General features: G+C 35.4%; 1 protein-coding gene across 10 annotated transcripts in view; it reads right to left on the bottom strand.

Moving 5' to 3' along the window:
- Positions 1 to 26960, bottom strand: part of STXBP5L (syntaxin binding protein 5L) — a 182036-nt gene that overhangs the window by 87971 nt on the left and 67105 nt on the right. For all 10 annotated transcript variants that reach the window (XM_054004639.1, XM_054004679.1, XM_054004655.1 and 7 more), the window contains exons 4-5: positions 24901 to 25001; positions 4653 to 4787 (exon numbers count right to left, since the gene is read on the bottom strand). In XM_054004639.1, coding sequence (XP_053860614.1) covers positions 4653 to 4787; positions 24901 to 25001 — 236 coding nt within the window. The remainder of the gene's footprint in view (positions 1 to 4652; positions 4788 to 24900; positions 25002 to 26960) is intronic.

Genomic DNA, 26960 nt, shown 5'->3' with positions numbered 1-26960 from the left:
TTAGTAAGTTAGACACACTATTCATATGATGTGGATCAAAGCTGGGAGTTGGAGTAAGCAAGAATCAGTTCAACCTCAAGATGCAACTCTGAGTCTTAGACATATTTTCTGAAATGTCCAGAAAAAGGAAGCCTTGAAAACTGTGCTTTCTTTATATTAATAACTATCTCCATTTGGGTCTGCACACAGAGAGGGTAGCAGATTCTCCTACACTGTTACGTCTCCTCCTCCTTTATACTGCTTTCCCTCACTGCTGTGGATCTACTGACTGAGTTTCCATTTTAGGAAATGGGGATGGGCAAAGAAAGGGCTAAGAAAGGAGATACCAAGTTATGGCTCTGTCATAATTGAGTTCCAGTCTGCCCAATTCTTTGATCCTTCAAATCCCATAAATTTTGTCAAGTTGCAGTTATTCTTTCATTAGATACTGGGGTGTTAAAACACTGGAATCTTACTGGGAGCTTACACTGCAAATTTTTCATTTTTGGAGCTCAGAGGACACATATAAAGATCTTTTCCTTTCCAACACTAGACGACCTTCCCAAATGTATGATCATGCTGTGAAAATTGATCTCATTGTAGTTGGAGTAAATGGAGACATGCTGGGCTCATTGACTCTTTTTCTCTTCCAAAGCTGTTTCCAAACATTTGGAAGGAAAAGAGATAAACTATTTGCTTATTAGAGAGTAGAAAACCAAGCAGTATCATGAGCCTCAAACCCCTCTGGCAAAGGACTAGCTGTGCTACATGACAAAGAAATGACAAGTGAAACAGTTTTGATTTATTCATTCTTAGCTGAGAAGATTGGTTTGGTGTGGCCTGAAGTATTGATGATGCATGAGATGATAGAAATGGCTGAGACAAGAATTGGTACCCATATGCTTGTGTTTTTTCTCAGTTCTGTTCAAGGACAGGTGTACTGAGACACAGACAGTGTACAGAATTTAAGAAGGAAATTTTTCCTGTAACTTCCAGAATTGGTTATGACTTAGTTCTGAAAATAATCTGAAAAAGAAAAGAAAGAAAAAATAAAAAAATAAAAAAAAAAAAAAAAAAAAAAAAAAAAAATGTTTCCTTTGCATTATTAGCTGTTCAGGCCTTAATTTCTAACACTAGATTCTATTTAAGCTCTCTGAATTTCTCTCCTAAGAGAAGACAATAGTCACTTTTGATAGAATATGTATTGCAATCATCTTTTTGACATGTATCTCCACTAGATGCTTGTGAACAGGGCATAAAACCAGAAACACTCAAACAAAATAGTGCTCTCCAGATCTTTTAGATACAAAAGTAGACAATAAAATCACAAAAAAAACCCCTCTGCACCAAATGCCAACTTTGTAAGTAAAAGTAGCAGTGCAGGACAAGGTGATCAGATTTCTTGCATCATATGCAAAGTCTAAAAGTGTTGCATCTAAACCTGTTTCCCCTTCAAGTCTTCAAACTATCAAGCCTTTTCACCTCAGTCTTTCACTGCAACAGAATCACTGTTACAAAAAAATTCTTGCAGACATTTGATAGGCCTCACTGACTCAAAATATTTGATTGTTTCTGAGGGTGAGGGTTACATGGAGATTTCATTAGAAGTAGATACAAATCAGGGAAAAGTAAGAGGGGCAATTAAAAGAAAGAGAAGTTATGTTGGTAGACTTTTGAGAATTGCATGAAGAGGGATGAACTCCTTCAGGCTTGTTAGAGCAGATGATACACAAGCTTGACACACTTAAAATTTTATTTATAAACCCTCCATCTAAGCTGAGGACTTGACTAGAGCAGCAGAGCAATGGCTTTTACTGGTCTTTTCTTGCCAGTAAGTTTGAAAGACATATGATTGCATAAAAGGTAATCCCTTTCCTTCCAAGCCTTATAGAGAACAGTAACATCTTCAACCTAACCTCACACTCGGAAATGTTATCATTAACTCAGAATTTAACATAATGTTATGAGCACTGTTGCCTTTTACACTGTTCATGCTAAGGTTGAAGATTTTCCTGAATTTTACATACATATATTTTCCTATTTTCTTTTGTCTTTGAAAGCACCTAACATCAACAGATCCTGCGAACTTATGCATCCCAAAACAATCTGATTTTACTGTAAGCAGGAAGTTGGTCTTGAAAATTCTAGAGAAGCCTTACAACATGAATTATTTTATGTTTCTATAATATAAAATGTAAAAATATGCAAAATTATGTGAAAATAATGTGGAGATTAAAAATATAATCAAATCAGAACATATCCACAGCCCAAAATAAAACTGTTCTCTCAAACATTTTTCTCAGTACTATTCTAAAGGAAAAGTCTACAATCATAAGCTCACCCTCATGAAGTACATTTAAAGGTAATAACATTTCCTTAAAAAGCTAATCTACATTCCATTTTACGTGCAGGAAAGCAACAGTACTGGAAGAGACATTAGTTTATTACCAGAGAGTGTTCCAATTACTTTACTGAGTCACCCAGTTTCAACTTCAGAGGGACTATAGCATTTATAAAAGAGGGTGCTGTGGCAAATCACCATTATTCCCACCAGTCTCTTCCTCTAATACAGAGAAATTAATCTGGAGACACACAGGACCCCTGTCCACCTGCAAAACATTTACAAGGACAACATCCTCTACGCCATATCAAGGACTACATGACAAGGTTGGATGGAAAGGATGGAGCTGTAGAGAAGCACACTGCTTACATGGATCAATTTATCCTTGTAAGACTGGTAGAACTAGAAGCAGTAATGAATGAATACCTGTGCTCACCTGTCAACAAAACAGTACATGGCAAACTTGCTGTTTAGAAGAACAACCTATTTTGGTAACCATGCAGCACCTCCAAGTACTTGAGGTGACACAGACTAACTTTATTGTGCTGTCATTACCTTTTACAACTTATGGAAAGAGAAAATTTGGAAAATCTAGATATTTTCCTGCATAGAAAATACAGAGAAGATAGTTAGGAGGGGCTGCTTGCTTCATTGAAGGTTCTAGAGAGGGAGCATATTGCACAGCATCTAACCTATGTCAACAAATCAATTGTGAAGCTTGTTAGAAAGCAGCCCTTATTTTTCACATACAAAGAGGGGTATCATTATACTCTACTTTCATGAAAAATGTTTGTTGTGGCCACCAAAATAATTTAAAAACATTTATCCAGAAGAATTTTGAAATAATTAGAAAGTGAAACTTGATGGAACATTTCCAGTCCATAAAAACCTTTGGATCTATTTCCCTACAGAAATAGAAACATCCTAATTTCTGGAGGAAGCAAAATTACAAGTGCACACAAAATGAAAACACGTGGTTCCCAAAAACTTAAAGATGTTATCTACTCAACGTAGTAAATATAGACATTCTAAAATACAGGATTCAAAAAGCCCTCCAATATGTCAATGCCACCAAAACAAAGTGAGAAACAGAAAAGAATTACGATACTTTCCACCTGTGTAACTCATCAAAATTATCATACTCTCATGGTTGAAACCATGTTTTCCAGCAGTACTTTTTTGCAGCCAAAACTATTAAACAGAGCCAAGCAGTCGCACAGGGGCAGAACAACCAAACATTCCAAAATTGAGAACTGGATGAAAGATTTACCAGCAGACTGAATCCTGATTACTATTTGAATCCTTGGTTTTATGTCCTTTGAAGGTAAATCTAGATTTTTACAACTGTGCCTATGAAGTTTGGTGAGGGCAGAGAGGAAGAAAGAAAATGAGGCATCGGTTCAACCTGGGGGACAGAGTGATTACTATAATAATAATAACAATAATAACAGAGGGAAAAGAAAGGATTGAATTTTTGAGAACTTGGGTTACACTGCAGGCCTGTAACCCTGTTCTTAGCTACTGTTCTTTTGGTTCACTGAGATCAGTGTATTTCAGTTTACTACCATAGGTTACAGGTCCCTCACAACATTAAGCAAATGTCTCAGAAACTGCAAGCAGTACTTTGAGCTTTCCCACAGAAGTTCCTCTTGCTGGAACTTCACAGAGGAACCAGCAGAGAAAGAGTTTTTCATTTCTGTCAAGGCTTTTACTTGCAGGAAGCATAGATGTATCCCAGATTTTTGTATGTCTCTTTCCATTCATACCCACAACACAGGCACCTTGCTTAGCTTTTAATAGGCACTCATTATCTTTCCCATCACTTCATCATGTTTTGATCTGTTTGAATTAACCTTCAAATTCTCACTGTGTCGAGCAGGAGGCTTGGTCTAGAGACCTCCTCCTGTCCCTTCTCATCTAAATGATCCCACAGTTCAATTAAGAAAAGTTCTCTATAGAATCTTAGGGCAAATATCCTCCATTATTCTCTTCAGAGGATAGAGACATGGTGATCAAGCTTTCCTCATAAAAATAGCAAAATCTGAATTTTAGTGATTAAAGACTTTCTGTATTTCATGGAACTTTATAGTTAAACAATACATCTTTTTTTTTCTTTCTTTTATACAAAATATAATTACATGGTCTCTAACATAAATCTGATTCCTAATGTCCTGTAAAAAAACAGCTAATACTGCAAATGCATTCACTGAAATTAAAGGCTTCAAAAGATGTGGTAATATTTGAAAAACCAAATAATTCTTAAAAATTGAATTTAAGACAGGTATGAAAATGACCACACATACAAATGAAAAAAAAAAACAACTGCACTTACAGTTCTATTGCCTTGTTCCACATGATAACATATCCAGAAAGAATGAAGGACTCAATATTTACAATGTGTGTATTTCCTCTCTCTGTTCCAACATAAAGCCATTTACTCTGGAAAGGTAGATGGCAGTAAGTAATCCTGGAAAAGAAAAAAAACCAAAAAAACAAAATAAAAGTGACTGAATACCACATTAACAATATTTTTAAACACTTTTGCAGCTGAAAGAATTACTCTTTCCATTTTATAACTTGAGAAAAGCCTGCCCAGAAGGCATTCTGAAGAATGTGCAGGTTCTGGGGGTCATCTCCAGGAAAATAATAAAAGAGAACATGAAACAAAACAGGGCCATCCTGCCTGCCAGTATTAAGGGTAGGACAAAAGAGAAGCATCACCTGAGCACTGAACTAGGTCTGTCTATCTCCATGAGCATGTAAATTGCACTTTGATAGTATTCAAGACTCTCAAGGAAGGCTTTCTTACATCCTTTCTCAGAGTAAGCAGATTATCCAGTTGAACAGAGTTTTGTGTACATAAGTGGGATTCATGTTTTGCACAACATAAGTATAATATTATAATTCACACAAAAAACCAGTCATTTATTTGCCATTTGGAAGAGCAGGGCCCTAGATAAGAGCATTTATCAAAACTGAACTACCACAGACACACCGATCCCTACACTCATTACAAGGTGATGAAAAAGTGCTACATTAGCTTGGAAAGATGTCATGACAATTTCTCATTATAATTTCTCATGATAATACATACAAGTTTTCACAGATGACAAATTAGTAGGTTCAGGTCACTTTTATATTATATAGATATTACATACACTAAAACAAAACTAAATCTATATGAAATGAGAAAACATTTGCTACTAAAATGTAAGTGAATGTATGCTACCTACAGAGACTGAAACTTAATCCAACCTTATGGTACAGACTCGTAAATTTTGACAAAAAAAAACAGGTATTTTTTTCTTGGTATGTCTTATGTTATTAAATTTATCACTCAGTTCCACAAACAGGCTATTTCTGGCTTTTATATACAAACTCGATTTTTTTTCCTTAGCACCTTCAACCACCAGAAACATACATGCATTATTTAAAACCATGCATATTAAAAAATTTCATTCTTATGGTACAGCGATTTTTCTGAATTTATTATAAAGGAGTGAGAGGGGTGTTGGCAATCTTTCAGTAATTTGGCTCTCTCAGTCAAGTCCTCTGAGTATGGCATTTGCCAGTCTTTAAGGAATTGTTCAATAATTATACAAATTAAATATACTTTATGTAATGGTTTCCTATAAAGTACTCAACAAACAAAAAGGTTCCAAAAAGATTATACTTGGTATTTGCATAGTTCTGTAGTTTTCCAAGTATCTAATAAACTGTCAGTACATTTAATGCTAGATTCATTCAAGTGAGGAAAATTACTTTTTTTGTACTTACGCATCACACTGGATTGAATACAGTTGAAATATGGAGTCTTCACATTTGTAATTTATAGAGAAAATTACTGTGGAATCATGGAACCCGGAAAAAGGCTTACCCTTCACAGAAATCTTGTTTTGTTAATTAAAGTGAGACCTAAATATGAGATAGCCTTTGCTCTGTCCAGCTGTACAGGGCTAAATTTTACCATCAGTTGTCTAATTTTGGCAAAAATTCCAGAGCCTTTAGTGGAAAGAGCACCAGCTCTTCCAAGAGAATTGCTTTGAGAATGGGAGCTATATTTTAGAAGGCATAACTGAAAATGCCTTCAAGCAGCAACATAATACTGATATTGTGGGCGCAGTCAGACCAACAAAGATCCAACAGAAACAACTGCAGAAGGTATATGCCACTACAAAATCCTTGATGGAGTTCAAGCTATGAGCTTTATTCTTCTGCTCATAACAGGTGCAAGGAACCATTTGCCCTTTTGGCTTTATAGTTTCAAATGGGAAGTTGTTTTTCACAACTTTCCTGATCCTTTTTCTTTAAACTAAACAAGTCTCTTTCTTTTGCTTTCTCTTCTGGTCCACCATTTCCTTCACTTCTGGTTAAATTAATATTTAGTCCATTTTTTTGGTTGTTGTTGTTTCATTTCTTGCATTTCTGTTCCTCTACTCTTCTTTCTTGCACTGCAAAGCATATGGATGTTTCATTAGGTCCCAGCCCATAAAAAACTTCCCTAGCTAATAAACCCTCTTAATCACTTCATGTTGAAGATCACCCAACACTTTTTGCAGTAAACTGTTAAATTACAGAAGAGGAGATAATTTTGACTTGAAGGTGTTGAAAATGCAGCTATCTAGTCACTGACAAAAAAATTCCTCGTTCCAAAGTGAGCCCTACTTCACTTGAACTCTGCTACTCCAAATTCTTGCAGTAGTGCCATCAGACTAAGCAGCTTCAAGTCCACCTAGGACAATGCTATTTTTCAGTCCTCCGTTAAATCCAATCACAAGCCACTACAGGGTACTGCAGAAAACTTGAATCTCCCATGTGCAAGAATGAATTCAACGTCTTGATTATGAATAAAATTTCAACATCACCTCACACACTGTTTGAGGCTGCTTTGGGCTGCTTTTCATCCTTTTTGAGATTTGCTTCAACGTCATTATCTCTAGGACACACTGCCACAACAACCAACAAAGTGGGTGTCTGCATTCCCAGATATTGCACATCCTCCATTTGCCTGCCTTAGGTTTAAAATTTCAAAAACTTAATGCTTTAAGAACAAGGTCCTACAGCAAGAGAAAAATCAGACCAAGGTAGTAACCACTACTAATAAGTAGTTAGGCCAAAAGTTACTAGACTTAATATCTTGCTGGCCTATCTGAAATCCCAGACACCAGTCACTACTAAGCCTGGATGTACAATATGAAGGACCAAAAGATAATTAAGTATTGCTAAAGGATAAAAAAAAGCACCACAGCCGAGCCTGTTTTCTTAAGCCCAACTATTTCCTCTTAAATAATTTCATTTTGTTCTGCCAAATTTATGGGACAGCCAGGTAAGAAAGTACTCTGCATGTTCTTTCTTTCACAAAGTAAACTACGCTATGAAGCTTTATTGTTTACCCAAACTGTTATTAAACATTATGAAATACCAAATTATGAAATGTATAAATGTCATTATGAAACCTTTTAGAATATGTGAGCTTATAAGGAAATGGCACTCCCTTAAAGACAATCCAGGTATGTAACAAACCTATTAGAGCACAGGGATTACTAGGCATTTTAATACAGTATATTGCTAGGCTTCACCAAACAAAGCCATATGATTTTCATATTCTCCTAAAACTCTGTGCTTCTCTAAATTTTATTTTACATTATGTAAATTAAATTCAAACTGCTTTATATATTATAGGCTTTTCACTTCTACAGAAAATATTAACTTGACTTTGAGGCTTGGAAGCTTTGAAGCAAGACTCAGATTTTTAATGAACATCTTCCATCTCAGTAAGTACTGAAATTACATAATGATTTCTTCAAGAGAAAACAATGAAGTCTCATACTGTAGTTTTCATTGGGGATGAAAGGTATTCTATTATATGACTCTATTAGTCATATATCCCACAAGAAAATGAAGATGTCTTTTGATGCCATTACAAAAACAAGTCAATAAGACAGAAAGAAAGAAAGGCTATTTTTCATCTGAAGAAGTTAGGGGTTGTATTGAATTATGTCAGTATGAAGTGCTTTTGACAAAGTTTAATCAGATTGCCAATCTGATTGAGATAACATGCAACAAAATTAAATGGAAACTTGAGGATTTTCTCAATGTTGATCACTTAACAGAAAGTCAGCCAGAAATGTGGATATTGTACATTCTTAGCAGCAAACCACAACATGAATCTTATTGATCATTATAAGAAATAGCAAAACAATTATGAATTGACCCAAAAAGGTGTTTCTATTCTGCCAGAACAGTCTGAAACATTGTATCATTTTTTTCCAAATCACAAAACAGGATATAGAATATCCTGTAGGATATAGTAATTTTTAAAAAATCAAAAGGTACTAACTTAAATCAGAATTTAGTAAGGAAAAGTACTTTGCTAAGGTCCTAAAACATACCTTATTTAAGTAATTAAACATATTATTTACATAAATTATGTAAGTAATAAAAGAAATAAAATGGAATAGCTGAAAGAGGCATTGTCTCTCTCTCTTCAAAACATTGAACTTTATTTTAGAAAGGAATATATTCTGACTAGCAAATCTTGAAAAGATATATTTTTCAGAAAATCTCAGCACTCTAGAATCTTACAACCATGGACAAAAACTCATTGCATATTAGTAGAATACTACAATGTTAAAATAATTTAGAATGCTGTAACCTCTAAAGTATTAGAAAAAACTCTCAGATTATGTAAAATCATCTTTATTATGTTGATTGTATTCCTCTAAGAAAAAGAAAAGATAATTTTGAGAACACTTCTTTCTGCCTCTGCTTTGTTATTTTGTGTTTTTTTTTTTTTTTTTAGCATGAAAAGTTTCTTGGAACACTATTGCTGGTAGTGAGTGGGAAGACCTGGTGAAGGACGGAGAGAAAATTGCATTTTTTTGTCAAAATGAGAAACAGTTATTCCAATTTAATTATTTAGTCATGCATTCACAGACATTAAAACTGTAATTAAATTTACACTATGGCTTTTCCCTTTATACAGATAACCTTAAATATGAACAAGCATAGAAACTATGTGTTCCTTATGCCCAGCACTGTCAGAGTTCAGTTTCTCTAAGTTCCTACAGAAAAAAACATTAGCTTGAACTCCCTTTCAGATTCCTACCAAAATAAATTCAGAGTCCAGGTTCTCAGGAAATATGGAAATCTCACAAATTTACAGGAAAAGAGGGAGATAAAACATGAAGGAGCATTAACTCGGGAACATCATTGTTGCTGACAGGAAGCAAGCCCAGTAGCTGCAGGACACACCAGTCATGGTCCTGGGTCAGCCTTCTGCTCTCAGTGACTCCTAAGGGACTGCCACTGTCTTACACCAAATTTACAGTGAATTGCCCCAGCATGGACAAATTCAGCTGCTGAGAAAGTTGATCACCTTTTTAAAATGGTTATGGCTATCAGAAGTCTATATTTTCACTGCAGTGATTATGTTTTTTTTCCCAGACTCCAGGGATTTTCTCCAGCATCCTCTGGTGCTTTCAGTACTTTCAACTAATTTATGCTATTTCCTTCTGCTGGTCATTCCCAAGAGCTGTTTTCTTGTCACTGCCACCTGATAAACTGGGCAGCATCCCTGGTACTTGCCAATGAGTGTCAGATGTTATGTCAGGTCCTCTTTCAAGGCAGCTCTTGGAAAGGATTCCTCTAGAAAGGAATCTATGGCCAGTGTATCCTTCAATGGATACTTGCAACAGGGGAAAACCACTGCATAAGCCCTTCCCTTCCTTCTTGACTTCTGCAGGATTTCTTCACTCCAAAAAAAAACCCCAAAAACTACACCTGCTGAGTGGGCTTCATGACTTTTTATCAGTCCTCTTCTCCCTCCATCAGCAAGCACAAATTATTTCCACACAATTTATTTTCTTCCCCAATACTCCCTTAATCTTTTGGTAATTTGAACAAGAGTAATAAAAACCAAAGCACACCAGACTCAGCTAGTGCCCCTTCCTTCTCCAGTGCATGAAAGTGGACTGAGGTAGCTTCTGGCTAGCCAGTACTCTCAGAAAGTGTAAGGTAACTTTTCCATCAGTTTCGTACAGGATATTCAAGCTGAGATTATTGCTTTAAGTCACAATATGGACACAGGAAAATCTGGACAGATATTCAGGCAAAGTAATTTGTAGCTGACCTGAAGTGCCTAAACAGAAGCACAGGTTAAAGCTACTGACAATGAAAGAAAGGAGTTGTTTCCAGCAGATCTAGCAAAAGATGTAAATTATGAGCTATTTCGCCTCTGGAGGTCTTTAATCTTCTTCCTGCTCTATATATAAATTTGGAGTTCATCAGCACTGTAAGACATGTAACAAACATGTACAATAGCAGAAATTCATGCAGTCTGCCACCCACATGATGTGATGTGTTTTCAGCAGATGGTTGTGCAGTTCCCCAGATAGATGTGAACTGGGTCTGTGCATAGTAATAACAACATCTCTTCTGCTACAGGGGGTGTTGTTATGTACCAGGAAGCCCTAGAAAGGCAGAAACCCAAGATGAATTCCATTATTATGAGTTCCAATGTTTAACTTCAATTCTCATTTTAACTTACTTGCAGAGTATGCAAAGTCTGTAGGGCCAATGTAAGAGCATAGGAAATACTTTAAATTGCTAAGTGGCTGACTTTTTAAAGAAAGACAGTAAAATGAATTGCTTTACATGAGGCAATCTAATACATGTTGCTTATAAAGAAACATGAATGAAAAATGGAGTCAAGGCAGTAGTAACAGTTACTTGCTAGACTTCTGCTTCCCAATGTCCAAGTCTGGTATCTCAGACTATTCATCTTACCCAATCAGTCCAGAGAGTAGTTTTATTTGTCTTTGTTTTATACTGGTTTAGATACAAGTATTCATCACAGTCACTGCTGCTTGTACAAAACCAAAAATTTAATTTGTGGATTGGAATGTATGAAATGAACCTCTGAGATTCCTCTCTTCTGTTTAATATTGATTTAATCTGATTTCTTCAAATTAACTACCACTTGAGCTAGAACAAATTACTATAAGATACCTCTTGATTTAAAGAATTTCAGTGATGGGAGATTCTCTACAAATGCTGAGGTAAACAAATCAGTATTCCACCTCTAATCTATAATTTCAATACAAATTATCCTAAGCAAAGTATACTTCTACCTATTTGTGAACAACCTACATATAATTAAGACATCCTCCTCTCCCCGACCCGCACTTCAATTTCTGCAAATTCTATGTAGAAGTAATGTTAAGAAAACATTTTCAATTTAGAGTTCCTTTAAAGGCCAATAGGCCTAAATAGTGCTGAGATATCTAACAAAATGATTTATTTTGACAAAGCAAAAAAGCTGATGCAGCTATTTTCTAGCAAATTATTTAGATATGTCATTGAGCTGGTGGTCCACTGCTGCTTTCAAAGTGTTTAAGATACAAACATTTTTCATGGTGTTACCTACCTGAAATATTATACATAAGAAGCTTACAAGAATAAGAAACAGGAATACAAAAAGCAAAAAAACTAAACCAAAACAAAACACAAAAAAAAACAAAAACCAAAAAAAACCCCATACAATTTTAAGAAATGCAGCTGGAAAACTATTTCTTTCTCAAGATATTTTGGTTTTGTCCCTTTTTTTTTCATTGGATCTATTGGTACATTCTGTTTTTTAGAAATTGGGACTGATCATTAATCCTTTGAAGTGTTAAAAACGAAAACACAAAGTTCATGGAAAAGCACTATTCAAAAAATTCAGTTTCTTGTTTCCCTTCTTTTCTGTTAAAAAAATTGAGAATAAAAGTAGGCTGTTCCTCTGTTTCTTAAAAAGCCAGAACTTCCTGTGTAAACCTTCTGGACAGAGAAAATAACCCTAAAAGCCTGAAGTTAGGCCCATTCTTGACTTGTGAGCTTAGTATTTCAAATGACTTTGCAATCACAACTGTAGTTAATAGCTTACAGCATTTAAAAATACTTGTTTTTAAGAAATGCTTATGTCAACCACAAAAAACATCAGTGTAGCAACTACATGAACATTTGTAATGGGTGTCAACATAAATTATTTACAAGCAGTTAAAAGAACCTAGAACAAATCAGAAAAAACATGTTCAGAAATATTTTAGATGCATTCCATTTGATTAAATTAGTAAACCCAGAGATCTCCCTTGAATGAAGATTTAATTTATGTATTTAGATAAATTCCTATTAGGTTATGATGAACTCTTTACAAGGACAGCCAAAGTATACAGCATGCCACAGGACCTTTGGTTTTTCCCAGTTTTATTTCTTTCATTTCTTTCTTTTATTTACAACTCCACAGAAGGTCACCCTGCCCTGTCCAGCATGCCATAACACATACACAAAGACAGCTGCACTATAACTTCCTATAAGATACAGGCACTGAAATTCCCACCCTCAATAACTCCAAGGCTATCTGCAGGAACACTGCAGCAAGTAATGGGCATTATTGGAGCTCAAGAACAACTTAGAAGTCACTCTTGAAATCCCAGTATGCAAGGGAATGTACAACTTTTGTAGCCTGTGCTATGAATAATTTGTTTCATTTTCAGAATGACAGAAAATTACCTTCCTTCCTCTTGGGCAAATGCACAGCAAAGAGACATGCTCTTTTGTCAACTCCCTTTTATGGTTTTGACTGCAAATCCATTGGAGTATCTTACCTGTAGGAGAAGGATCACTGACAGTGACAGTGACACTTTCTTCCTGCCTAGATTTTTAATATTACACAACAATAATGCTGTGGATCAAACAGGTGCAGCATGAACATGTGGTCCCAAGAGAAAGATATAAGGAAATTACATGGAAATGCACTTCCTTAAATAGAAAAAGATGCTGGAAGAAACCAGCATATTTTTCATTGACTTCTAATTTGTTTCTGATGCTGACTCAAGGTCATTACACAACAAAAATGAAAATAAAAGTTCCACAAAATCAGTGAGGTGAGAAAATTAATGAAACAGGGTTAGAAAACAGACTCTTGCTCTCATCTTCAAGGGAAAGACAATGTACATGATTTTTCTCTTGTCTACTGGCTTGTGAAATCCCTATTTCATATTTGTAATACTTCACTCGTCCTTCATAAATTTCTTTGATGGTTAAGTAAAAATGGCGCTGTAATACCAAACAGTGACAGTGATGGGCAATACAGAGCACAATAAGAGCCACTAAGTTTCTTAGCAATGAAAGAAAGCCAAATAACAAAGGCAGGAAGAGGAGGATGATGTTCTCAAAAGAGAAAGTTTTTGATGTATTTATTTCATTGATTTTGTAGAATCTGCATTAAAAAAACTCAAACAACTAAGGGTAGAGTTTCTCTCATCCCTTCACCCAACACTGAATACATAACTCAAAAATGCAGTTTTTGATTTCTAATTTCATAGTTCCAAAAAAGTAAATTGAGACCTAGCTCAAAGATGAAAGATTGAAACTTGTCTTTTGTTTAACAGCTGGACTTCAAAAAGCTGTTAGAAATGCAAATTAAAGATATGTTAGTATTTCACCCTCTGCTAGCTGCAACATACACAAATCTCTGTTTATCATACATTCCTACTAAAATAAGTTTAAACCCAATTTTACATCAAGATCAATCAAGTTATTTTGAATGACACGCTAAAATCACGATAAGGCTGAAATACTGAAATTTACTTCAAAGAAAAAATAATTTTATATGTGTATGCTTTTTCTTTGTATGCATGCTTTTTTCCTTAACAGCTTTCATCAATTAAAATCATGTAGACTTATTGGAGACCAGCTGTTCTCATTTGTTGCGCTTCAGTAGACAAGGCACTCTGTGATTAATGGTCCTTGTTTTTCTGCAATCTGTAGTCTCTCTTCTCTTCCTGCTCATATTCTGTTTAATGATATAATCTCAACACTGACATTACAGCTCTATTTCTGATTTACTGGAATAATGCCCAGAGTTTATTATTGTGACAGAAGGAAAAGTATCCTAAATCATTGCATTGGGTTCTTCCTTGAAGCTGACATGTGTCTGGACAGGAAAGAGGTCGTGTGGTTTCCAAGAACCAAATTACTTACCGCAAGTGAATGGGTGCCTGTTCTTCACTGCTCTAAGATATGAGCAGAAATCTAATATAACAAAGGTCAAAGGAAAGATCTGAACAGAACTCTGAAAGATATCTCAAAACTCTAATTTGAAAACTTCAAAAGAGAATGCCACATAATTCCAATATCTACATTATAAGTGTAACAAGAAAATTCCAACTGATAGTGTAGACTGTTTATGCTGCCTGAACTTGCATACATTTTGAAAGACTTTGTTTTTTCTGTTGTCTGATATGATGCATTTTTGTATTACAGTATTGGGCCTCTCATTTGTTATGAATGAAACCATGAAAAAGCTGTTCAATGCATTGCTGTGAGTATATATTTTAAATTTTGCTATCCAAACCTGGCCTCAGAGCAATTTGGCAACATAGCTGCTAAATGAAAACAACATAACATGTTACCCTGTGTTTTCTCAAAAAAGCATAAATCTACTGACAAAAATGTTTTATTTTTTACAAAGCATTAGAAACAACCAGCACACTGCTCAGCATATGATGTAAGGTTTGACAGCATATAGCAACATTATGTCTCCTGCTAAGGAATCTTTTCCAGAAGGAAGAAACCCAGGCAAACAATCACATGTGGCCGGATGACATAAAATTTAAATAAACCAGGACATGTTTTTCTTCCCTATTGAAGGAAAAGCAAAACTTCACAAAGATGCTTTTTTTAAAAATGGAATTTTGAAGAGATATATTTTCTTCTCAGAGAAATAACAGAAGGAGCTACAGCCAGAGAGACCCAAAGAAAGACATAGATTAGAAAAGTGGGGTTTGTCAGGTCAGAGGGCCCTGTGCTGTTGTTAAGTCCTCAGGTAATTGTGCCAGCTATACATTTTTCTCCAGCAGCTCCAGGGCCATGATGGTTTCATGTGTGCACGTGTTAAGTGATTGGTTGTAAGTCATCTTTCAGGGGTTTTTTGCCCTTCTTTCCTGCTCTTCAAAGGCAGCTGCTAGCTCTAAGAGTAATTCACATGTAGCATATTAGGCATTTTGCCCCAGAGATGTTGTTTAACAAACACATATAAAAGCAGATACTGTGGCATAATGCATTTAAGGACTTTTTAAATTGAAATTAAACTGATGATAATAATATTGGCAGAACCCTGATGGACTAAAAGTTACTTTGGGGAAAGACTGTAAAAGCCACCATTTAGAAAGAAAAGAGATTCTTAAATTCAAGTTTGGGTCTGGATATAAACAGAGATCCTTCTAATATTCTAGAATGAAAAATATGACCAGGACTTCTGTGATCTTCATTTAGAGTAACATTTACCCTTGTGTAATTTAAGCATAAAGAAACCAAACTGGTTTTAGAATAGCCATCTTAAGTTCTTGCAGCACTTTTTCTGCAGTGGCACCAAGTCTCAGATTGCATTACAAATCCCACCCAAGATGGTAAGCATAAAAAACTAAACCTGATAAAATTAAGCCATGATGTTATCTCTGATGTTCTGACTGAAATGTTATTACTACTTGCTCACCTATTCTTAAAAATACACACTAACTAAGATTTCGAGTCCTTCAAAAAGAAAAATTTTGAAAGTTATAGTAAGATATGGAAGGTAGATTCACCAAAGGTAGGCTATTCCAGAATATTCCAATTATAGGAAATACAGCATATGTCAACATGCTCAATATAGCATTTGTAAAAAAAAAATCACTATAAAATCACATTTTTAATGTCTAATTTACACTTGGTTTTACTGCAAAAGGACTTTTTAAAATTGGATATATGAGAGATTCTCAAGAATTAGTTTTACAGCTGTTGTAATTTCACAAGTGATCTTGGTACTAATACTAATGAAACCTCTGAGGGACACAATATTACAGAGGAAGGACAAATCTGCATGAGTAAAGTACAAGAAATTGAATTATATTTAAAATGCAAAGGGCACAGCCTCAAACTTCAAAGAACTTCCATTTTAGGGTTATAGCTCATGATATAGAATTGATGGAAAAAGATAACTTCAATTTTCCTTGCTTTGCTTCCACTATTAAAGGCTTGCACTGAAAAGCAGCACATTCCCTGCCAGAATATCCCTAGATATACATCAGGGAAGAAGTGTAATGGATGTATTAATCAATCACAGCAAGACCAAAACCACTGGTAAGATGAAGCCACATGAAAGGAAGATGCCATTTTTGCATGCATGCATCAGTAAGCATATTCCTGCAGAGATTACAAATGAAAATGGTATTGTCAATGGCCACAGCACAGATGGGACCCTATCTAGAATGTGTTTCCTTGATGAATCATCAGCTCAGAGAGAACTGATATGAGGAAAAAGGCCCAAAGAAAAGAAAAGGTAATGAAGACAAAAAAATTAAAAAGGAAAACACAGAATCTTGTGAAAAATAAACCAAAAACCAAACGAACACGGAACAATTTTCCTGCAGAGCAAACAGTGGATTTCAGCCTGAGTAGTTACATAACAGTGTAAGGTCCTGGGTGGGGGACTGTTGCATGTGGAGACGTTGGTGATCCACACACGAGTGACACCAAGTAGGCACCAGGGGCTGCATGAGCAGTGCAGTCTCCAGCCTGTGTGGAGATGCACGTACCCCTCGGAAGTTGGATAGACACAGCCAGCTTGGTGTCACTGAGAAGCCTGCAGGCAGCTCCCACTTGGTGGTTGCACCAACAGTGCAGAAGGAAGTTTTAGTGTTAATGTCCTTTCTGTTTGATAGTAGGAATAATGCACACAGCTGTCTCTTTACAAGAAAATCCTACAATAACTTAGATGACAAAAATGGGGTGATGTTGTCGTGATTTTTAAAGGTGTTAAGTTTTTTGTTTGGTTTTTTTTTTGGCTTTTTTTGTGTTTGTTTTTTTTTTTTCAAAAGAGAAAAAGAGTAAGTTTTATTCGAACATTTGGTATTTATAGAATTCCAAAGGTGACTGTGGATTGGAGGATGGAATTACCACCTCTCCAACCACACTGGTTCAAAGATTAATCAATTCATTTCTCTCTACCCACAGAGAAATATGTAAACTATTCTATTTCTACATGAAATTGTGTGGGAACTCTGACTCTCAAATATGTAAACATTATCAGAAGGATAAAGAAGTTTTATGAGAATTTTAAAACGTTCAAAAGAACTATAAAAGAAAACTTAACACTTTTAAAAATCAAGACAACAGGGTGACACTTTCTATAGACAGGTTACCTGCTGACTGAAGGCCTGTGTGACAATGCCCAACTCCAGGCTCCCAGCATCTACAGGGATGCAAGATTCCCTGTGCTCTTCTGCCATTCTTTGTAGTGCTAGTTCTAATAAATAGCATTTTGAATTCTAACTTCTAGGGCCTTGAGTGCCTTTCTTCCTGGGATCATAAGGGACTGGCAAAACCTTAATGCAAAACATCGTCAGCTTGTTCATTTAAGAAAGGGAGGTATATGCGTTCTCTGGTGTGCAACTGAGGGAACCAGACTGAGGAGGTCCCTTCAGCTCCATTCCACTAGAAGGCTCACATGTCTATCACAAAGAATAAGGATCAATTGAATTTTCATTTTATTTCAGTAGATTGCACAGTCTCAAAAATCTGTCAAATCAAACCTGTTGATTCTTGGTATCAATGAGCAAATCTATTTTTTACATTTTTGCTCTTTGCTGATTGTTTAGTTAACCTGTGTTGAAGACAGGAAAAACCCAAAATGCTTTTGCTTGATTTCTTTTTATAACCCAGATAGTCTTCATTTCAGCTGGGTTGCATGACACTTTCCAGGATGAGCTTATGGCTCTCATTGATCCTACAGGTCAAGTGCACTATGAAATTTTCTATAACATGATATAAGATGTGAAAAAATAATGCCTTTTTTTTTTTTTTAAACACAGAAAGCAGAGGCATGTGGTAAATACATTTACAAGATTTGGGTCAGTCTCGCTGAAGAAACTTTCCAGCTTTTTGTCCTTCTGAAGTGACATTTTGACAAAGTTAATTTTCCTGCCCTGCAGCACTAAGGTATAGCCTCCTAGAACAAAGGTTTTTAAGAGCTTCAGGAATCTTGTCAAGCTCCTAGAATTGCATGATAACATTGGGTTTTGAAACCCCTGAGCACCATTCTTTCAAAAGTGAAAAATGCTGATGCAAGACACATATAAAACCAACTACACTTATAAAACCAACCAACCAATCAAGCAACCAACCAACCAACCCACTGCCAAAACCAACCACAACCAAAACAAATCCCCAAACAAAACCCCCCAGAAGAATGTTTTGTAAAATCTTCATCAAGATGTGGAAGTGAATGCCAATCATATGGCTTTTGGTTTCCTCATTTTTTTTCCATCATCAATCTGAGAAAATTTACATCCTTTCCAAAAACTGGCATGTTTTTATGGTGAACTATCACTTTATATTTTGGGTTCCATGGTTCTTTGCAATAGTTGAATGCTAGACCACACCATGTAATCAGAATCTGTTTCATTGTACAGCATGACTGTGCAACTGTACAGAACCTTTCTTGATGACAACCTCTGACAAATTTGAAAGTACATAAACAGAGTTTGCAGCTATAAGCTATTAACCAGGAGGTTCATTTATGAGCAGGCAAGCTACCACAGGAACCCAGTTCCTTGAACAGGCAGTGAGACAGAGAATCTACTTTAACTAACCCACAAGTTCCCTAATACAAATGAACAGACACAGGTACTGCTGTGACAGCAGAGCCAGTCACCAGTATTCACTCAATAGCCTCTTGCTGTCATTTTGATGAGGTTTATCTGCACAGGGAGAGAAAGTATTTAAAATGCTCTTAACACAGGACACAAAACCCTGTAAAGATACAGTGAGGCAAATAAGATTCCTATTGTCGGGAAAGAATATAGACCCAAGAAATTACCTTATTTAAAAACGCCCATTTTTTCTGTTTTGGGTTTGGTTTGTTTTAATTTGTTTCCAAGCATTTGGAGTAATAGTCTCAATCATCTTGTTCAAATACTGCAAGATCTCAACTGTAGGAGTCAAATTTCTAATTAATAGTGAGTTATAGTTAACAGAACTGCTCTAAAAGTCGCCCACTTAAAAGGCTTCTCTTGCTCTGTGCCAGCATAACTTAACACTGAATAAAGTGCTAAGAGTCTCAAAGCCAGTTATACAGATTGTGTCACCTGGTGATTCCCCTCAGAAGGGCACTTGTGGCATTGTCATGCCACTGGTGAGGAGTGCATGCAGATGGATTTAAAGACCCAACACTCTGTGTCACACTGTGCTCATGTGTACTGCTGTAAGTCACTGGCTAAGCTGCTGCAGCACTATGGGCTCCTTTGTCAATTGTCAAATCTGTCAATTTGTCCTTTGTCTCCTTTCAGCAATGGCTGAAAGAAGAAAGAGAGGAGTGCTGTCCCCTGTGACAATGAACATACCTGAACCAGCTCAGCTTCGGAATGCCAGGAGATGAACTGTATTCATAAATGAAATGAGCTCCTGCTGGCTTATAGGACCTGGATTTCACAATACAATCCTTGCTGGTTTTCCTAACCCAGCTGGACTTATATTAAATGGGAATCTGTAAGCTGTTGTATATTTAAAGCTGTACTTGCTGAAATCTGCTCTGATTATATTAAAAATAATGAAGACCTATAATAGTTTCCAGTGGTTTTGCTTCATCCTAATGTTCTTTGTAGCAGATTGAGACAGTGTCTAGTTCCAGTAGCTGAGTTATTTATTTTGCCTAAAGTGCCTACTAAAGATCAATCTGGCATCTCCTATGACATCAAGGAAGGAAAAAGAGGTACTAACACATGGAAGGTTTCCACAATTTTGACCTTCAGAAACACTGAGGCAATTCTTATAGAATGTTTACAGAGTTTAAAATGTTCTACCTGTCTACCCTATTTGTAAAAGAAACCATAAATCATGTATTATCAACCATATGCTACTGTCAAACATGTCTTTGAGTAACTGTCTTATCATTACAGCTCTTGGTATGGAGCCAAGCACTGAGACACATTGCTTACATTTGTATTTTCTTGAAAGTTCTTAATGCATTGTATTACATTCCAATTATGGCAATAGAAATCTAAGATTATTACTTCATATAAAATATTTTTTTTTCAAAAATGTATAATCTGCTTAAATCCAAAAAAGTCCAGAGCATTATGTCATAAAACAGAAAATATCTGTTTGCCATTAAGTCTCTTTAGTGTTTCTTCTACACTTGCTCCAAAGAGAGACTTAGTCAAGGAACAGTGAATTATGAATTATTATTGCTAGTGCTGCATCATCACTGGTTTAACAGTAAGTCAGAAGAAGAAAAAACTAAATCTGGAGAAGCTGCACACTCTGATTTAATAGCTATAAAAGTGCACTTTGCTAGTGAATTATTATTCATAAACCATTAAGTGTCTTAATACTGAATCTTACCTACTAAGTCAAAGACTTCTGCTTTTAAGTGTTCTTTGCTCTTTGCAAGTATGTTTTTACCAAAATTCAAGGAAAAGAACAAACATTTTTACTTTTGTGGGAGGGAGAGAGGGGATATATGTATGTATGCACTTGGGGAAACTTGACTCAAATAATTGCAGAAACCTATACAGAAACACTGCTAAAGAGCAGATTTTAGTCCATTATCCTGAAATCTTAAATGTCAAGAAGCAGGAGCAAATTGCAGATTAAACAATTCAACTACATGATGACTGGTGCATTGTGAGTAATAGCCAAAGACTAAAGTAACATTCACCTGTCTAACAGAAACTACCAGTACTATGGTTCATGAGCCAAATACCAAAAAAACTCAGAATAAATTGATTCTACATGAAAATGAATTAATCAAAGTCAAATAAAACAAGTATTTGGAATAATGAAATCATCTTCATCATCACAATATAAAACATTAACATTTTAGATAAAATATTAGAATATTAGATAAAATATTAGAATTTTAAGTGCATTATATTGCATCACTTCATGAAGTAAATCTGCCATTTGTTTAAAAAAAAACAACTAAACCAAACAGTGTGACAAGGAGACTAACATACTGGATTAATAAAATTAATTTTTTTTTAAAATCCTGAAGAGAGACATGCAAATGGAAAAATTTGAAGGATTCACATGTTTCATTTTCATATATAAAATGCACCTGAACAATTATGTATTTGGCCCTGTGAAAGCTACCTAAATCTAAAATTAAGTTATATTATAAAGAATCTTATAAGAACTAGCCTTTGACTTTTTAACACTTCCCTATATGGCATCTTTCAATACCTTACTATTTTTTGAAGACATGCATCAATATTTTAAATCTATTTTCTGTCAACAAGCATTCCTCTCAATTTAAGAAACATTTAATAACCAGCTTGTTCACTGGTTCACAAACTTAAGACAAAAGAATCTCTATTCAATATGAATCTTTCTTTCTCTTAACCCTCCTCTGCAAGACGAGAGGGAAGGATGAAAATAAAGTATTTTTAACTGTTCCTAAGTGAGGAAAACATTACTTTTTGGAAGCCAAACCTTTGAATTTCTTGAAGAAAATCAACTCTGAAGTCATCACTTTATCAGCTTCTCAAGTTCCCCTTACATCCATTTTGTCATAGATTTCATATAGCTAAGGAAACCATTATTTCATTCACTATTTCTCTGAGCATTCAATAATTTAGAGCTTCTGTTCTCTAACACCAAAAACATATTCAGAAAAAAATGAAAGTTCTCTTTTAGACCTAGCTCTATTAGGCATATAAATGTTCCAAACTGAGAGGGTTAATTAGAGCTTTAGCCTTACTTTTTTGCTACTTGCCCAGAGGCTTATGTTGAATTTTACATATTAAATGTGTAATTGAGCTTAGAAAATTGAAAGTTAGATGATTTAAAATAAATTTAAATGTATGTAAAAAGAAAATATTATAAAAATGAAGAGATTTCATTCTGAAGCCAAGTAATGAATAATAATGAAAAAAAAAAAAAACCAAAAAAAAAAAAACCCCAAAAACCCAAAAAAACCCAAAAAACCCAAAAAACCCCCAAAAAACCCAAAAAATAAAACAAAACAAAACAAAACAAAACAAAAACAACCAGAAGCTTAGGGCAGTGCTAGAGAAATCTGAGAAGGAATGAACTGCCTGCAATGTTATTTCTTCATATTTCTGGAAAACTCTTTTTTAATTTAAGACTGGACTTACTTCTTTGACAATATCATATTGCAGGATATTTGCCTTACAGACTCTGATGTGCTAATAAAAATTATTTAAATGGCAGCAATTGAACCATTTACACAAAATACACATAACAGAACTAACAGTATTCTTTTTGTTCACAACTTACTAAATTTTGATAAAAGGCAGTATAGTTAGCTATGCATTTGTTACAAATAACTTACGTTCTCAGATCCTACTTGCACCTCATTCAAAAATTTCATTAGAGAAAACTTGGTTTTAAGCCAAGTTTTCCAGTATTCTAAACAACTTGCATGCAAACATTTTGCTCAGTGTTTTAGGGTGTCAGACAAAAAAGAAAACTAGGTAAGTGTGATGACAAATGTTTTGCTCTTAGCAAAGTGGAAATGTGTGTGAGTTTCTCTTAGCAAGAAATGCTGATAAAATATTGACCAAGATAACAGGTTAATATCTCTGAACAGAAGGCAGAGATGAACAGAGGTTGCATTCTTATAAGCAATGATTGGTTAGGTTGTGTGTCAGATTGCTGGCTGGGAGAGCTCGACCAAGATGTACTGGAATAACTTCTATGATATTTAGATTTATCAATGACAAACTGTGAATAACGCATCTACCTGATGAGAATACCAAGATTCAAACATTTCACCATATGTAAAATGATAATTTACTGTCCAGAAGCAGCTAGAAATGCACATATAATTTTTCATTTTCATCTTCCCTCACGCAGTCCCAAACCACTTGATACACTTTTGCTATAGGTTATAAACTCATTGGAATCAGGATGTATATTTCCTTCCCACTACAAATCATGAACCTCAGTAACATTTTAGTGCAAATATGATTTATATCTGGATAATAAACAACAAAGAAAAATGCATTTCCATAATAATTTTCAGACTTGCTGCAGCTAAAGATTTGATGAGTCTGTTCACTTCCCAGCTCTGGTGAAGTACTGGGATCTTTTCCCACTGCAAAGCAAATATATAAATATCAAAAAAAGTCGCTGCACCTTAATAAACACTGAATGCACACACAAAGAGAATGAAAATATGAGTTAAATTTCCAGTTAAAAACAACTGCTGCATTTATGCACTGAATCTTGGTCTCCTGACTACTGCCCTAATTCCTTAAGAGAAACTTGGAACTTTTTCTCACTATTAATAGATGTGCAGCACTGAAGTTCCCTAACATCATATCAGGTTTTACTTGGGTGACTAAATACAGATTGAAGTACTCAGCTACTGTTTGAATTTAAAAATTACAACTGTTGGTGTTTGCCTGCTTGGAATAAACCCGAAATTGTAAAAGTCCTTATTCCCTAGCCCGTGCAGCCGAAGAAGAGGTCTGGAATGCGTCCAATTGCTTTTTCAAGGTTGTTTATTTCTTCTTATCTAAACATTCTTTCTCTGACCTGCTGAGCTCTGGCTAGCAAGTCCACCATAGCATTCTGCCCCTGAGCCTCGGGTGGCTCCCACCTTATATACTCAAAACTATGTGTATTATGTTTACAGTTTATTACCAATATCTAACATTTATGTTGGACAGTGTGTTGCTACCTTAAACCAATAGAAAAGTGTCACTAGCACAGCAAGACATGGAGGACAAGAAGAAGGTCAGGACAAGCCCAAATTCCTCCATCTTGTACCCCCTTTAAGCCCATTCTAAAAATCCCAAAATTCTACTTTTCCACCCTGTGTCAATTCAAATATCACACTACTAAAACCCTTGTGGCTTGCAATTCCCCATACAAAATTGACAGTTTTTCACAGGCTAAAATCGAAGCCATAGATGTTTTTGACTTCTTGCAAGGGTCTCCGAGCCCCCTGCCAGGGTCTTGAGACAGCCAGGGCAGCCAGAGGGATGTGCTGGACTCCGACAACAACCACTCATTTAATCTCTTTTTAGTAGGGATTTCTACAATTAGGTACTAATAAAATAAAATTAAGAAAAACACTCTGATTCATTTTACACTTACCAGAGTTTCCCAAATTAATTCATACTTTCCACTAAAGTTCCAGTATTTCACAAAAATAAAATTATTTCAAGGTAAATAAAGTAATTATTACCCTCATACAGCCAGCTGAAGTACTCTGTCTATTACTGAACAACAGTTCAGCCAAAAGTGAGTGCTTGTGTCCAGTCTGAAGAAAAAATGAATTACTGTTCACAGCAGTTCATGCAAAAAGAAGTAAAATGAAGAACATTTTGGCAAAAAGAAGACCAAGTTTTTCTAGTTCTGAGAAAGCTGCAGAAAGAAAAAGTGAAGTTTTTGTTCCATAGAAACAAACCTGAAAGAAAAATATTCAAGGCAAAACTATATCCACCTGTAGAGAGGCAAAATGTAGTACCAGAAATCCAGGAAGTGTTATTTTTGCAATGAGATCTCTACTGTGTGTCATATATTCTTACCTTTCCCTGTTAAATTTCAGAGAATGTAGAATAGCTGGTCGTTTCTGTCGGAGATTCCACAAATGAAGTGCATCATCTGCACACGCACTGACCAAAGCACCCTAGAGCAGACACAAAATACAGCAACACATTATTTTTCTGCAGGCTCTGTATTATTCTTACATGACCGTCACTGCTAAAGATCTACTTGCAAAACTGACAGTTTATGAAAAATCATTCCTTTCTTCTAGAACAAAAATACTCTACCACAAATAATACACAATTGGATCTATCTGGTAAATGTAAACACTTTAAATTAGTACAAGATGAGCCAAAGTTAAATTAAAACTCCATCAATTTAAAATTCAAATTAAAGCTTTGTGCCAAGGTTACACAAGCCAACTCTCAAATCTTCCCACATAAGCAGAAAGATTAACAAAATGGAAAAGAGACAACACTTACTTAAAAAGTTGAGTGTGAAAGACATAACTGAGGAAAAAAGGGATTAGTGCATGCACGGGCACATACATGACAGTGCCAAGCATAGCTTAGTAGTCATATCAAGGTAATTTAAAAAAATGAAAATTCAAAACTGGAACTGTGAAAAGAGGATGCAGATAAGAAAGTAGGGACAAGTAGCAAGAGGACAGGACATAGGAAGAACTAAGATAGATGTAGACAGAAGGAGAGAGTCTTTATCACAGATCAGAAATACTCTGAAGACTGGTTCTGCTTCTGCTGTCCCAAAAATGGTCATCTTTCAAAGCGCAGGCCTCTATCTGACTGAGAAGCTTGGAGTGAACTTTTAATTGCCTTTCTCCTCACCAGAGAATATTGATGACATGTGAAAACTACCTGCAGGGGAAGCTTCCTACTGCTCCTGCAGTGGTTTACTATACTTACATCTCAGATCAGGCCAGGCACAGATCTACCCTTGTTTATTACCATCAGAGAGGAAAACAGATTGCCCAAAAACAAGGTGATGCTTTATATTGAGGAAGGGCAAATATGTAACTGGAAAGATTAGTTCCTACAATCTATGACTGACTGATAAACTTCTCTAATCCTAGCAAATGTTCTTTTCAACATTGACCTATGCCAATAAAATTTATGGAGGTGAGACTTCTCAAATACAGTGTAATCCATACTTTAAGTCTCATTTCCCGAAGAGTCAGAAATAAAATTAACCACTGAAATAAAATTAACCTGATGTATTAGGTGGTTTGCTGGTCACCCAATGAAAAGCAAGAATATTGATTCAAACTTTGTCCTTCCTCTTCTCATGCCTGCATTCTTCTTAAGAATTTCACTGGAGTGTTTCACCGGACTCCCTCCTCAGTGTCCATGCTTCAGTTACTTTCTCCAAATAGGTGTAGGAAAAAAATCAAATATTTTTCAGGTTTAAAAAACCCATAAAACTAAAACTCTTCCCCTGAGAAGTTCTAAGATCTCCACATTTACAAAGAGGACTTGCAACTGTCAAAAGTGTTTCCTTATGTCATGGGAAAAAATTAATCAAAACTGAACTAAGATTTGGCCAGCTTCCAAGGTCCTCAAAAAAATCACTCTGAATTGTATTCACCAGAAAGTCTTCTTGCCTATTCCCATCTTCAGTACCTTCTGCAAAGAGAAAGCTATAATCTGGCACTGTTTCTTCATGTTGTCTAAATTTGATTTTGACAAACAAAGACTAAGCATGATGGTTTGATTGATGATCCCTGCAATTGCTTTTCATTGCTTCATGTAATGGCATATCCCCAACTATTGAGTTTTCAGCCAATAACCATCAATATATTTTGATAGAAAGATTTAGCTCATTTATTAATTTCTATTTGAACCAGAACTATGCATCATATTTAGTAACTTAATGGATTTTACATCATTTTACACACATTCATGCACTGACTGCCTTTTGTTCAGTACTTTAAACTGATGTATAGGAAGGCAATTCTCTTCCCTGAGTGCAGTTCCATAAATATTCTTCTAAAAGGCTGTATGTTGAATGTCCTCTGGATGTACACCACTTATTTTTTGGCACAATTTGTCAATGGGAGATGTTATATCACTCAATTGCAATAATA

The sequence above is a fragment of the Vidua macroura genome, chromosome 2 (assembly GCF_024509145.1).
Source record: "Vidua macroura isolate BioBank_ID:100142 chromosome 2, ASM2450914v1, whole genome shotgun sequence".
NCBI classification, from domain to species: domain Eukaryota; kingdom Metazoa; phylum Chordata; class Aves; order Passeriformes; family Viduidae; genus Vidua; species Vidua macroura.
The sequence above is the reverse complement of the archived record's forward strand: the minus strand, read 5'-3'. Positions and strand labels throughout refer to the sequence as shown.